This window comes from Mustela nigripes, chromosome 13 (genome assembly GCF_022355385.1).
Source record: "Mustela nigripes isolate SB6536 chromosome 13, MUSNIG.SB6536, whole genome shotgun sequence".
In the NCBI taxonomy this organism is placed as follows: Eukaryota; Metazoa; Chordata; class Mammalia; order Carnivora; family Mustelidae; genus Mustela; species Mustela nigripes.
Window position 1 is genome coordinate 62,031,763 of NC_081569.1, and position 13,470 is coordinate 62,045,232.

At 42.9% G+C, this 13,470-nt stretch overlaps 1 protein-coding gene across 7 annotated transcripts; it reads right to left on the bottom strand.

The window, feature by feature from the left end:
* Positions 1 to 1,176: 1,176 nt before the first annotated feature.
* ZSCAN29 (zinc finger and SCAN domain containing 29) lies at positions 1,177 to 13,422 on the bottom strand. Of its 7 annotated transcripts, none has more exons than XM_059372660.1 (6): positions 13,354 to 13,422; positions 11,968 to 12,400; positions 11,305 to 11,509; positions 8,602 to 9,291; positions 6,253 to 6,723; positions 1,177 to 4,498 (listed from the first exon to the last, which is right to left on the bottom strand). In XM_059372660.1, exons 2-6 carry the CDS (start codon positions 12,283 to 12,285, stop codon positions 3,630 to 3,632), a joined length of 2,553 nt encoding a protein of 850 aa, XP_059228643.1. In that variant the 5' UTR covers positions 12,286 to 12,400; positions 13,354 to 13,422; the 3' UTR covers positions 1,177 to 3,629. The 7 variants fall into 7 exon arrangements, with proteins under 7 accessions (XP_059228643.1, XP_059228642.1, XP_059228644.1 ...); XM_059372659.1 differs by lacking the exon at positions 13,354 to 13,422 and adding an exon at positions 12,977 to 13,059; XM_059372661.1 differs by lacking the exon at positions 13,354 to 13,422 and adding an exon at positions 12,961 to 13,044 and having other exon boundaries at positions 12,136 to 12,400.
* Between the last annotated feature and the right edge of the window lie 48 nt (positions 13,423 to 13,470).

The following is a 13,470-nucleotide window of genomic DNA, read 5'->3' on the forward strand; positions in this document are numbered from 1 at the left end:
TCACCATAAAAATAGTTCTCTACAGAGTTAATAAGACTCAGCCTCCATATTCCAACTATAGTAAAAGAGAAATGGCAACAACAAGAGAAAACATATAAATGTTATTAAGTTCTTAGAATTGGCCATAGTAAGCAATCAAAAGGAAGAATGTGGGGCACCTGGTCGGCTCAGTTAGTGGAACATGCAACTCTTGATCTCATGGTCATGAGTTTGAGCCCCAAACCTACCTCGAGGCATCTGAATAGTTTAATTGCTTAAGTGTTTGACTCTTGGTTTTGGCTCAGGTCATGGGCTTAAGGTCCTGGGGCCAAGCCCTACCCTGGAGAGCTGTATCTGGCTCCACACTTAGCATGGAGTCTGCTTGAGATTCTGTCTCTTTCTCCCTCTGTCTTTCTTCTCCCTCTTCCCCGTTTGCAAGTGCATACTTTCTCTCTCTAAAATAAATAAATAAATACTTTAAAAAAATTGGTAGTGTGGGGAAAATGGAAGAAAAAGAAACAATAGCACTAGAAAACAACTGATGAGGATAGGATTGTTCAGCTCCTGCTAATACATCCTTACTTCCTTTGCTCTATGTGTCGCTTAGTATGTCCCCACAAAGGTTTTATGAATATTAAAAGGGTAGGGTGCACAGATCCTCTTACTCCACCTACATTGGCCTTAGTTTCTCTTTCTTTGAATGTTGGAAGACTATTTCTTGCTTCTTCCATCCTTAGGAATGCAGACTGGGTAGGAGAAAAAGCCTTGTTAAGCTATTTGAGATGAAATGGGCTTTCCCCAGTAAGAGAGTTTGCCTTTGCCCTGTTCCTTAGGTACATTCTCTTCATCTGGAGGTTGGTGGGGAGAAGGGAGGCTGGTACTGGGTCTTTTAAAGTAAGACTCTCCATGCTCAGTTATGACAGGTCATAATAATATGACAGGTCGAATACACTGTACTAATGGATACAGATATAGACACCACAGAATTTTCATTCTAATTTCTCTTCTACCACATCCTAATTTGTTTCTCAGTCTAGCACATAAAGATTCAAACAGGCATACTTCTGGTAAGCCCACACAGGGAGCCAAAAAAGTGAGTAAAAATTTCTTTTCCTAGCAACAACAACTTAGTAATTTGCACATGTATATTTGGTGGGGTGTGGGATGGGGTGAACCATCTGAAGAAACACTGGGTACTTTATAGACATTAATTTTTATTAACATGGTATCCCTGAGAGGCAGATTAAGGTGTAAACATTATTCTGCTTTACAGAAAGGGAGATGGAAACAGGATGACTTACACACAAGACATCTGGAACCGGAATTCATATCTGCTGATACCCCCCAACCAGTACTTTTTATACACAACTATCCATAAATATACTAAAGACAGTAATCTCCCATATTAAAAAAAAAAAACACATTTAAAAGACACACTTACTAAACCATCTCAAATCCTGAGGCACTGCTTTAGATTGGTGTTTCTTCTATCTTCCTGTCTCCTTAGGCCACATAATTGAGATACCATCTTGTCCTAATAAACATTAGGAAATTCTTTGTAGTATGATCCCTCAATACCAGAACCCTACTCAACCTCTCACCTAACATAGCAAGCTATGAATGACAGAATATTCTATCTCCCCATTCCTCTTTGATACCTCATTCCAGCCACAGGACTCTGATTATATATGAATATGAAACAGCTACTTATCCTAGACCTTAGCCATCTGTTCACATTTCCTCAGACCTGCCCCCTGTAGTATCTTCTCAAGATACTAGTTTCTGACCTTTGTCTCCCATAGGAGCTAGTCCCCTCAAACAGCTCATTCTTCTTCTCTAGTGCAAGCTGGCTCTTTCATCAATAAGAACAGCGCAGTATCTGATTTATTATAGGTGGATGGGACCACATCCTGATCTGCCTCTGGTACTCCATGTCCCAGTTAAGGCAGTTCTCTGCCTCGTGCGTAGCCTAGATAATACTATTCCTCAGATTTTGTGCAGCTCCAAGATTTGTTTAATTTTCCTTACAGTCTGTCCTTTGCTCTTGGCTCCATCTGTGTAAAACACCTTGCTCTCCAATTTTCCCATTTCTCACCCACTCAACACTCAGTTTTGTGATTGGTTTGGGGATTTCATCCCACCCTAACTTACCCAGTAACCTTCCTTCCTTGAACACTTGCTGTTTCATGAAGCCTTCCTGAATAAAGAGAAGAAAATCCTCCCAGGTTTTTCTTATAGAAAACTATAATGCATTAGACCTTAACATTTATGCAAAATGTTACTAGATTTATAGATTTCTCTAAAACTATTGCAGCTCTACATGTGCATTTATTATTTGTCCATGTCAGTGTCATCTGTTTTAGGTTATAAAAATAAGGACAGGGCTTATTTACCTTGTGCTGTACAGGGCTCATCATTACTGCTATGAACAGGTGGGCAATTATTCAATACTATTTGATTATATAGATCAGAATTACACTTGTGTTTGAAGAGCTTTTAGAAATAAATCTGTACATGAGTCCTGCATCAGCAGGATGCTCCCTCCTTGCTCAGGAGCTTCTCTGCCTGCTGCTCCCCCTGCTTGTGCTCTCTCTCTCACTCTCTGACAAATGAATAAAATCTTTTTAAAAAATTAGATCTAGACAGTTGAATATGTGCATGTGTGCAAGTATTGGCAACTCCAGTGACCAAAGATAATCTGTCCTCCTTGCCATTAGGGTAAAGAGTTATTGGCACAAAGTGGTCTGTTTCCTAACTCATGGGTATGTGGCAGTTGTTTCTGCTCAATGCACATGAGTATTCAGTGACCATGGGGTGCCGTGTAACACTATACTAGGTGTTTAGAGTGTGCGAAATGCAGACAGCCCCCTACTGGCAGCTTTAAATGCCTTCTCTCATATCAACATACCCCGCTGGCTAGCTCTTTGCACTTCTGGACCAGCAGGGACAGATGAAATTCGTATCAGATGGAATAGAAGAAAAAAAAATCTATCTAGAATGCTCTAAATATATTATTATATTCCAGAGCTTTGAAGAAATTAAGAAATCCAGGGTTCACACCTCAATATTTATATAAGGTTTATACTGTTTCCCCATATAGAACACCTAGGCTTTTAACAAGATGATTCATAGGTCAGAACCAAGATGGATATTAAATTCTTTAAGGTAAATGAAGAGTGGACATGACAGATGTCATTCTGAGCACAGACTTATATGAACAAAAAAAGCCACTTTTTTGCATTTCCATTATTTTATAAAAAGCTAGACCCACTCAGAATAAGGCTCACGACCTCTCTCTGAAATGCCGTCATGGTAAGTTTTTCCAGTTGAAATGCAGCTGAGTATCAGGATAAATAAATACATGGGATCTACTACTACATCCTCTCTATTAAGGAAACAACATAGGCACTGAGAGATAAAGGTGTTATTTCTCATTTCCAGTGAAGGCAAGGAGAGAGACTGAAATCTTCCTTTCATTCTTAAGATAACTACCTTAGGAATTCATAGACCCAGGAAAAACATGGACAAAGTGGGGTAAATCTTAGAGGGTTTCCTAAGCTCATTGGGCAGAGCTAGGAGATGGATCTACTATTGGAAGACTTTTCCTAACAATTTCAATGCATGTATCTTTTCTTTAAATTCTCAGGGGCTTACTTAGGTGCTGACTGTGACAGAAGTTTTTCTCGCATGTGGATCTCTCGGTGCTTATTAAGGGCAGAGCTTTTACTGAAGCATTTGCCACAGTCATGACACCCATAGGGTTTCTCTCCTGTGTGGGTCCTATGGTGTGCACGTAAGTCAGAACTCTTACTGAAACTCTTTCCACAGTCAGGACACACATGAGGTCTCTCTCCTGTGTGTATCCTCCGATGTGCACTGAAATGAGAACTATTGTTGAAGCTTTTTCCACACTCTTCACATTGATAGGGCTTTTCTCCTGTGTGGGTTCTCTGGTGAATTATAAGGCTTGAGCTCTGATTGAAGCGTTTTCCACACTCACCACATTGATAGGGTTTTTCTCCTGTGTGGATTCTCCTGTGGGTGATGAAATTTGAACTGTCACGGAAACTTTTCCCACAGTCAAGACACTTGTAAGGTTTCTCTCCAGTGTGGATTCTGCGGTGTCTGATGAGGCGTGCACTCCGACTGAAGCTTTTTCCACAATCAGCACATTTATATGGATTTTCCACTTGATGAGATATCTGATGCATGAGGTGGGAATTTGGAACAAAGTTTTTGCTGTATCTGAGATATTTACAGGGTCTCTCTCCCAAGTAAGGTCTCTGATGATTTAGAACTTTACCTAAACTCCTCTCTGGGAGTGTTGGTTTTCCTCTTCTCTCCCCTGGGGTCGTTGCCCACTGTTGTCCTGATTTACATTCACTCTCACCACCTTTACCCTGAGTAAGATGCCGGGACAGTTTCCTTTCAGACCTTGCAAGTAATGTTCTATGTAGTTGTACTTCCTCAGAAATATCTCGTTTTAGATTCTCTTCATTATCAAATCCAGCCTCAAAACCTGATATAAGAATAGAATTTCAAAGGTTATCCATTTCCTCAATATTATGTGCTGGGGGTAAAGTATCATATTAGATGATTAAAGATAAAAATTAGGGAGCACTAGGTCCCCAGTGACTACTACCAATTAGAATTCCAGTGTTTTTACTCCTGTGCTTAGTAACCAATCACATGTTTCTCATCTGTTATAGGGGCTGATTAATATATTCTTTTAATGCTTCCTGGATACCCATCATCTTCAGAAAACTCTCTCAGTATAACAAGGAAAACCTACCAGATTTAAGATAGGTCCAGGAGTACCCAGGAAAACCTTGAAAATTTCTATATCCAAAAGAGCTATCTGAGTCCCCCTCCCCTCAAATTCCAATGTATATTGAGAATGAAAACAGGGTAGGAAAATATTTGGTGTCTTTCAAAGAACAGAAGGTCTTCTGAGAGAGAAATTTTGCTAGGAAATATCTCCCTAAAACAGTCTCTTTTCCCTGGAAGAATAAACATTGAGTGTTCCCAAAGCACTACTCTAATGCCCAAGCTAAGTTTTTAATATTCTTCTAAGAGCCAAATACCAGGCTCCCCAGGCCTAAGCTATGTGAATTTGCAGATACTTGGCAAGTTTTCAGTTTGCAAATTGACTTTGAATTTGCAGAATTTTCAGATGTTTCAAATTCTGGATCCCAAATTCCCTGGACAAAATCTGAGAGCAAAGGAATACTGAGCATCAGCCTGTTTATGTACCCACTAAAGACAGTATTTCTATCCAGAAACTCAGTCATGTAAGATGCCCCCGTGAAACAGAGATTTGTTAAATTTAATGAAATCTCAGAATCTTAAATATGTGAGTGTGTATTGTGGGCCTCTGAGGAGGGTAATTTAGCACTTCCTTAACTTACAAGACATTTTTTTAGTGGAACATATTAACACCTCCATGGGACACCCTTGAAGAATGTACATCTGAAGAACATTTTGAAAAGAAAACTATTATTTATTAAATACTTACTGTGTGCCTGAGCACTGTGCTAGGTGCTTCACCATAGTACCTCATTTACATCAGCTTCAGTGAGGTACATTGTAATATGTAAGCAAACGTACAGGGTTTTAAATAACTTGCTCTGAGTCATTCAGCTAGCTAATGGACAAGAGAGTTCAGATTCACATACATGTATGACTCCAAAATCAGAATTATTCTTCCCACAAGGAGGGAAGCCATAGTGAAGTATTTCTTTTTCTTACACAACGGCTAAGGTTCAAACAGTCCATTCCCTAAGAAATCTCAGACTTTTGCCCAGCCGTGGCTGAAGAGGTTATTCGGTTTTCATAGGTGTGAATAAAGTAGACATGCAACCTGTATGCAAGTTTGAAGTAGAGGAAAAAAACATTTAACAAGAATGAACTTTCAAAATCAACTTCATCCCACTATGGGTATACAACATGCTACCTAGGAGATGTTAACTTTCATACTCCCTCCTAGGTAAACTGCCTACTAGCTCAGATGTAGATGAGAGCGAACTTATAAACTTTGCACCCATCAGACTGATGATGTATTATGAGAAGGCAAGGCAGGTGAATAATTTATATCCCCTCTGTGAGCTGCTTTAATAGAAAAGAAACATGGAGAAGAGAGAAGGTGGTCACAAGAAGAATCCATAAGAGCTGGGTATAGAAGCCAGTCTCCTACTCTTCAGATTGTTGATTTTTCTCCTAAATCCCACTGTCTCCCTTCTGCTACTCAGACCTCAAAAAGTAAAAGGATCTTACCACTGGGGCTCTGGAATAAGACTGGAGCACGGGTCATGACAACCCCCAGGGGTACCTCAGTATCCTCTTCATCATCCTCAGAATCTTCTTCTATGGTCTCTTCTGCAGCCTCAGCTTGCTTCTCAGCTTTGGTCTCACTGGTGGTCTGGGTGGGGCAAGAGGCTGTCTCTTCTTCCTGGCTGTCACTAGGTGGGGCAACAACCCTGGCACTCACCAAAGCATCCATCTCTTCAAAGAAGGGACAGGTCTCTGGTGCTTGGCCATTCTTGACTTTCCGATAGCTGGTCTGTAGGCTTTTAAACTTGGTCCGACACTGCTCTGGTGTCCTTAAGAATCCATATTCCCATAACCGCTCAGCCACTGCTCCATACAGCTGGCTGTTGCGGTGACAGTTCCGGAGGGCTTCGTAGAACTGAGTCTCACTAAGAATTGCAAGGTAAGTCTTTGTCTCTTCATAGCCCCAGTGCACACCTGCCACCAGAAAAGAATTTTCAGCACCACTTAATCCAGGGCTTTATAGCCTCTATTCCTCAGTCCTACCAAGTGTATGATGAAAAACCACTTAAGCTTGGGCTCCTAGGTGAAAAAGTAAAAATACTTTGTTTCCAAAATCTATACAAACTCATTATTAGAATGTTTTGCTTCTCTATATCCCACAGCAATTTCACAGGGACCTTGATTCCTATTTTCTCTTTAGCCATTTAAAAAAAAAAGTCTTTCCACCAGATCACTGAAACACTCATTACACTGAGTCAAGAGTAGAGGATGCATTTCCCCATTCTTCTAGTAATTTCTTTGGAATTCTGATCATAACTAGAAAATAACTGGCCAGGGGAATAAGACCTAGTCAATCACTCTCATGAGTCATCCCTAACTTTTCTGATCACTATTTTTCCATCAGCTCTACTTCCTTATGAATTAAGTGTTTCAAAGCATGACTCAGGACCCCAAAGAACAGTCTCTTGCAGAATCACGCGGTTGCCCATTCCCTATTATGGCCCTTCTTCGTTTGCCACAATCTCAAAAAAGCCCAGTAATAGCTAAGACCTGAAGGGCCATTCAGACCTGAAGGGTACAAGGTGAGAGCCTGATAGTCATGCACCTTATCCTTAGGAGAAAAGGTCTGGTGGAAGCTGGAAAGAGGAAGAAAGTGAGAAGTATCTCCCAGCCTGAGCCCGTACTAGTGCTGCAGGCTTCCTTTGGGCAGTGCTTCAGTAGGATTACAGACTCTGCTCCTTGCTAGTCCCCAGGCTAGAGGGAAAGGAGATTCAAAGAGTTTTCCTCCCACTTGACAGCCACCTGGAGATGCTGCTGCTTCTATCACCCTCCACTCACTGTCAAGTAAAGGAGTTGGGGGAAGAACTGGAAGACAGAAAAAGCAGTGGAAAAAGTTGAACAGATCATAAAAATAATGGCAGCTAGCATATGTGCCATGTCTGTGGTTTACCTACATTTATTCCATTGTCAAAAAAAGAATGAAAGAAAAAAGCATACTGAGAAAGGGAAAAGAAGATAGGAAGACAAGAAACCTGTAACAGAACTGAAGTATCAACACACACATATAATAAAAAAACGAAAAGATCGCTGTTCACAGTGAAACTGCAACTTTAAGAGAAGTAGTCCTGCTGCCACGCCCCTTTTTACAGGTGAGGAAGCAGCTCGGAAAAGGTCAGATGACTATCGAAGGTCACCCGAGGTGATTAGTAGTCAAGATTAGAAACAAACCCCCTACTCATATTCTGGTGTTCTTTCCGTAACAACATGGTTATACAAATTATATCAACAGTAATAAATAATACTTAAAAACAGATCCATGGGCAAATATTTCAACCAAGTGTTAAACTAAGATTTCTTACTATGTGTGTTGCGAATCTCCTGTAAGAGTCTTAGAAAATGTTTCCCCAACTTTGGGAAGTCCTTCACTATGCTATGCTAAGTGAAAAGGAACACAAAATAAACTGACATTGAGAACTGGGGAAATAATGCACAGTTTGTGTAAGGTGCTCAATAAATATTTTCCTTAAACATAGCATAGTGCCAGGTTCTTCTCAGCTGTTAGTGATTTTATAATCAGGAAAAAAATATTTTAATAAAGAAATGGAATGATATTCTTTTAAAGAGCTCTAGAATTTTCTGAGTGTACATATTTAAAATATCTAAAATTACTCTGTACTATTATCTAATTTTCCCACAAGAGAATGAAATACACATAGAACTGAAAAGTGCCTGCCTCTTTGTGTTCTATTTAAGTAACAAAGCTGACAGGCAACATTAGACTTCCTGACTGCACATGCAGTCTCATAACTCCTCAAATCTAATCCCAGAACCCCCAAAAGAAAAGCTTCTTACCACTGGGACTTCGAAAAAGAACAGGGGCAGATGAGTTGTCAGGGACTTGGGGGGTGGCCTCCTGGCCCATTTCATCACTGTCCGACTCTTCAGCCACAGCCTCTTCTGCTTCCTCATGCTGCCAGCCCTCTTGCCCTGGCTCCTCTGTCTCAACATCACTGCCCACCAGGCCAGAGTGAGAGGCTGCCTCTTCCAAGCCATTACTGGGCAATGCAATGACTTGGGCACTCATCAGGGCCTCCATCTCTTCAAAGAAGGGGCAGGTTTCAGGTGGGTGACCACTCTTGACTTTCCTATAGCTCTTTTGGAGACCTTTGAACTTGGTCCGACACTGTTCCAATGTCCGAAGGAAGCCATACTCCCGGAGCCGCTCAGCCACAGCCCCATACACTTGGCTGTTTCTATGACAGTTTCGGAGAGCCTCATAAAACTCAGTCTGACTGAGAATTGCAAGGAGGGTTCTGGTCTCTTCATAGCCCCAGTGCACTCCTGCTACCTTCTCATCCTCAAAGCCCCAGTGATCCTGGTCTACCCAGCTTCTTCTCTCTCTCTTGGGTGATAACAGATCAGCATGCATTTGTCTTTCTCCTGTGTGACTGCCTCTTGATAGTTCCTTCTCCTTGGAGCCCAGATCAGGGGGCTCTCCTTGCTCCAACCTGGAGACCACACCGGATTTAGGAAATGGAAATCCTGCTTGCAGGGAAGCAAACAAAGGATATCACAATCTGGATTGATCATAAAAATACCTCTGAGTTCAGACCTGTCTTTTTCGAATCCAAGAGGCTTATAAAGAAAGTGTCTAAGGAAGTATTTTCAGAAAGTTCAATGGGTTGGAGAAAGTGGGAAAAATACATAAAACCCAAAGAAAAGAGATTATTTTCCAGAGCAGGGTTAGAGAGAGGAAAAGGTTCTGTTTGATTGTTCAGAGCAAATACTTCTGTTCCATGTTGTTCCCTAGTTCTCCTCACCACTTATAGGTCTTGGCACTGCTGGGAATCTTACAGGTCTTATAAGAGGTCTTGGTACTGCTGGGAATAGTCACCTCCCATCTCCTATAGTTCTCTACTTGGCACTAGAGAATTAAACTCAGAGTGATTCCAAGGGCAAAAAGAGTAGGGGAGAAACTTCAACTCATCCATTTCCTTCACAATGTCACCAAGTTCTAAAGGCTTCTCCCATAGGATGTCCTGCTCTGTTCCTTAAGCCCCATCCAAGTCTAGAACCCTTATCCTCTTATAGCCAGATAAATGCAGCAGTCACTGTTCTACCTAATTCTAGGCTCTAACTTCCTCAGCTCAAACACTATACTGCTGAACCTTAACCTGAGTGCCTCCCATGCACTGTCCATTCATATCAGACTCCTCTCTAGATCACAGCATACTATTATTCATCACTCTGGGCCTTTCCTGTAAGTCCCTCCTATCCAACTTTAACCCATTCTATGAGAAGTTGTATTTACCAGAGCCACCCTATGAAGCCTTCCCTACTGCCCTCCCTCATCTCTTACTCTGCCAAACCCCTTTTGTACTCACACAAATTGACGAACAGTCATTGGCTGGCATGGTTTCAATATAGTTTAGTTCAGCACATATTTGTTTTCAAATAACACCCTAAGCTCTTTGAGAACAGGCACGTTTACTTATTGCAGAGTACCTTGCAAGGTGTTAGAATGCATTGTAGGTGTTCAAAAACTCATTAATTCTGCAAGTCTCTGTTTGGGGACTTGCATCTGGATTGCTAACAGAGACTGTTACAAATGGCTGAGAAGGCTAGCTTCTTGGATGATCAGATCAAAATTCAAAACAACCTTAACAAGTTAAAGAAACGATCAAAAAAACCCCAAACAGATAATAGAGAATTCAACTGAGAACAAATAAGAAAAACAAGTTCTACAAAATCAAATACAACAATAAGGAGTAGGCACAAAGACAATGGGGAAACCGAGAAGAGTCCTGAAAGTTACCAAGTAAACAATAATCACCAGTTAGTAGAGCTTTACTAAAAGAAAGTATAGTGAAATTCTCAAGTAAAATTCCTACTCTGCCTCTGCCTACCAGACCCTCCCTCAAATAATATAATTTAGTTCTCCACAATTAACTAGGTATTTGGAAGACTTCATTTCCAAAGGAGAATAACAAAACCTTAATAGGTCTAAAGAATGGAGCTTCTGGGGTGCCTGGGTGGCTCAATGGGTTAAAGCCTCTGCCTTTGGCTTGGGTCATGATCCCAGGGTTCTGGGACTCTCTGCTTAGTGGGGAACTTGCTCCCCTCCCCCACGCCTGCCTCTCTACTTGTGATCTCTGTCTGTCAAATAAATAAATAAAATCTTAAAAAAAAAAAAAAAAAGAAGGGAGCTTCTGAGTAATACTTGAAGAAACAAATACAGTTCAATTTGGATTAAGAAAATGACTAAAAAGAGGCTGTGCCTTCAAGTATACAAAAGAATTTTTATCTAGAAAATACCTAGTATCATCATTACCAATAGGAAATAAAATAGTTCCATACTGATTAAAAACTAGGAAGTCATCCTCTGGCAGACTTGTTGAAAGAGGAAATACAAGAATACTACACCAGAGGGCTAAACTACGTACCTTCAGGAGGTCTCCAACAACTGCATACTCTACAATTTCAACTCATTTCCTGAAATCCCTTTCCCACTCACTATTCCCAACCCTACTTCCCAATGATGAATCTACTCCTCACCGCTCCTTTGAAAAGGTCTGAGCTTCTCCTTTGGGTTCATCTGCTCCTGTGGTCCCAGGTCTGGGCTCCTTGCCCTCTCTTTCTTGGTTACACCCCTGGGCTGGGGTTCCACTGACTCCTGCCGAACACTTAATAACTCTCGTGATGATTTCAGGGGTGTCATCTTCTCCAAGCGCACTTCCTGCCCCTTCACAGAGACTGTGACCTAGAAACAACCCCCATTAATTGTCACTGCAAGGTTATAATGAGGGGCATTCCCAGAGGAGATTATTTAAAACCCCAAAAGAGTTCATCCTTTTGGGACCTGGCTAGGTTTGGCAGGGGAGGAGGATTAACAGTGAACATGGGTCTTTCTTATTCCATTAGCTTAGAGCAACTGGAGCTCCAGAAAGAAAAGCTCAAAATAGTAAACCCACCTACAGCTAAAAAATAATTCCCCTTTCTTCCCTCTTAAGTAAAAAACCTGTAAGACTATGAATAACTCATTATGACAGGATAGCAAAGGTACACCCAGGTAGCATCTCCAGATAAGCTCTAACTGAAAAAGTTACCTGTTCCAGGACCCTAAGTTTAAGCATCACCAAAGCTGTATATACCTTAATATGGCCCTTTATCCTTGCCCCTTCCCAGTCACACACTTCTGAATTCCCCCTCCCTTCTCACCGAAAGTCCAGGTCTTCCAGGCTCTCTTTCTAAATCTTCCACCAGAGCCACTGCCTCCTCTCCACTTTCTGGACATTGCTCCTGTACCCAATTCTGGATCTCCCCAGGTAAGATGGTCAGGAACTGCTCTAGCACCAACAATTCTACAATCTGCTCCTTGGTGCGCACCTCCGGCCTTAGCCAACGACAGCAAAGTTCCCAGAGTTGGCTGAAAGCCTCCCGGGGCCCGGCTACCTCCTGGTAGTGAAATCTCCTGAAGCGCTGTCGGAACGTCTCAGAGTTAGTGCCATTCCCTCTCAGAATGGGTTTGGCCATCATTCACAGTAGAAAGCAGCTTCCCTCCACTTAAGGGTTGGAGGGCTTACACCTATTTTCCCATGTCCTTGGAGAATCACCTGCAGATGAGTCTCTCAACTGTAAGAAGAGTTTCTTCCTAGGGTAGAGAGAGATGGCACTATCAGAAGAAATACACTCACTCATATGTCTGAAGTCTTGCCAAGGGTTGGTTTGACTTCCCATATACTCCACGTGGCCATGTGAGGTAGCACCAACTTAAGGACAGCATCCAAACAGCATGAAGGAGACCTTTCAAAAGCTACCATTTTGGGGCGACTTTCAAGGCAGCCCCGGGAAGCAGCAAAGTATAAAGTATTGTCTGCCCTTCTTCCACCTCCCCCCAGACCTGATCCCAGTCAGCTCCCCTGACCAATGTTGCATAGTGAGTTCGAACCATATGGGAGACCTAGAGCTGGAGAGAATCTAAAGGCAAGTCACCCTCTTGCTGAAGGCAAAAAGCCTCTGTCCAGCGGGTGGCAGCTGATCTCCCCCAGTACCTCCGCAGTCCTTCCGGGGACCGTTTACATCCTCCCCGCCTCCTCAGACTACAGAACTACCAATTCCCACCCGGGACAAAAATAAAGTACTGAATACTGGGTCTTTGTTTTCCCTCACAGCCTAAGTAACCGCTCAGCAACTACTCGGGGAACTACTGACGGGAAACCTCGCGCACTAGGAGGATTGGTTTGGGTTCCTGAAGCGAGGGCCGGTGGGCGTGGGGAGTCACACTGAGTTGGTGAAGAGAGGGAGTCCGAGGGGGCAGTAGTAATGGGTCTCCTGAGGACGAGTTCGGTTGCTGGCCAGGGGTTCCGGGTGCTGCGGGGTTCGCGGGAGCGGGACTCGACTCTAGGAGCGGCGGGTGCGGGATTCCGGCCTCTTTATCTTCGGTCCCTCCGGCCAGGTCACTCTCGGAGCCGTCGTGCGGTCCCTCCGGAGGTCTCCGACCGAGCTAAAGCGCCCCGAGAGCACCCTCTGGCCACCCCAGATAGCGTCTCCTTCTTGGGGTTGCCCCTCAACCCACTCGCATCTCTGCCCCCGGGCCAGCCTCACCCTCTTAGGGTCGGGCCCCAGACCCGGCTCTCCAGCCTCCCAGTCCAGCTCTGGAACCGGAAGTCCGAGCGGGCGGCTCGGGCACTGAGGACGCATGCGCAAGGGCACTCCGGAGAT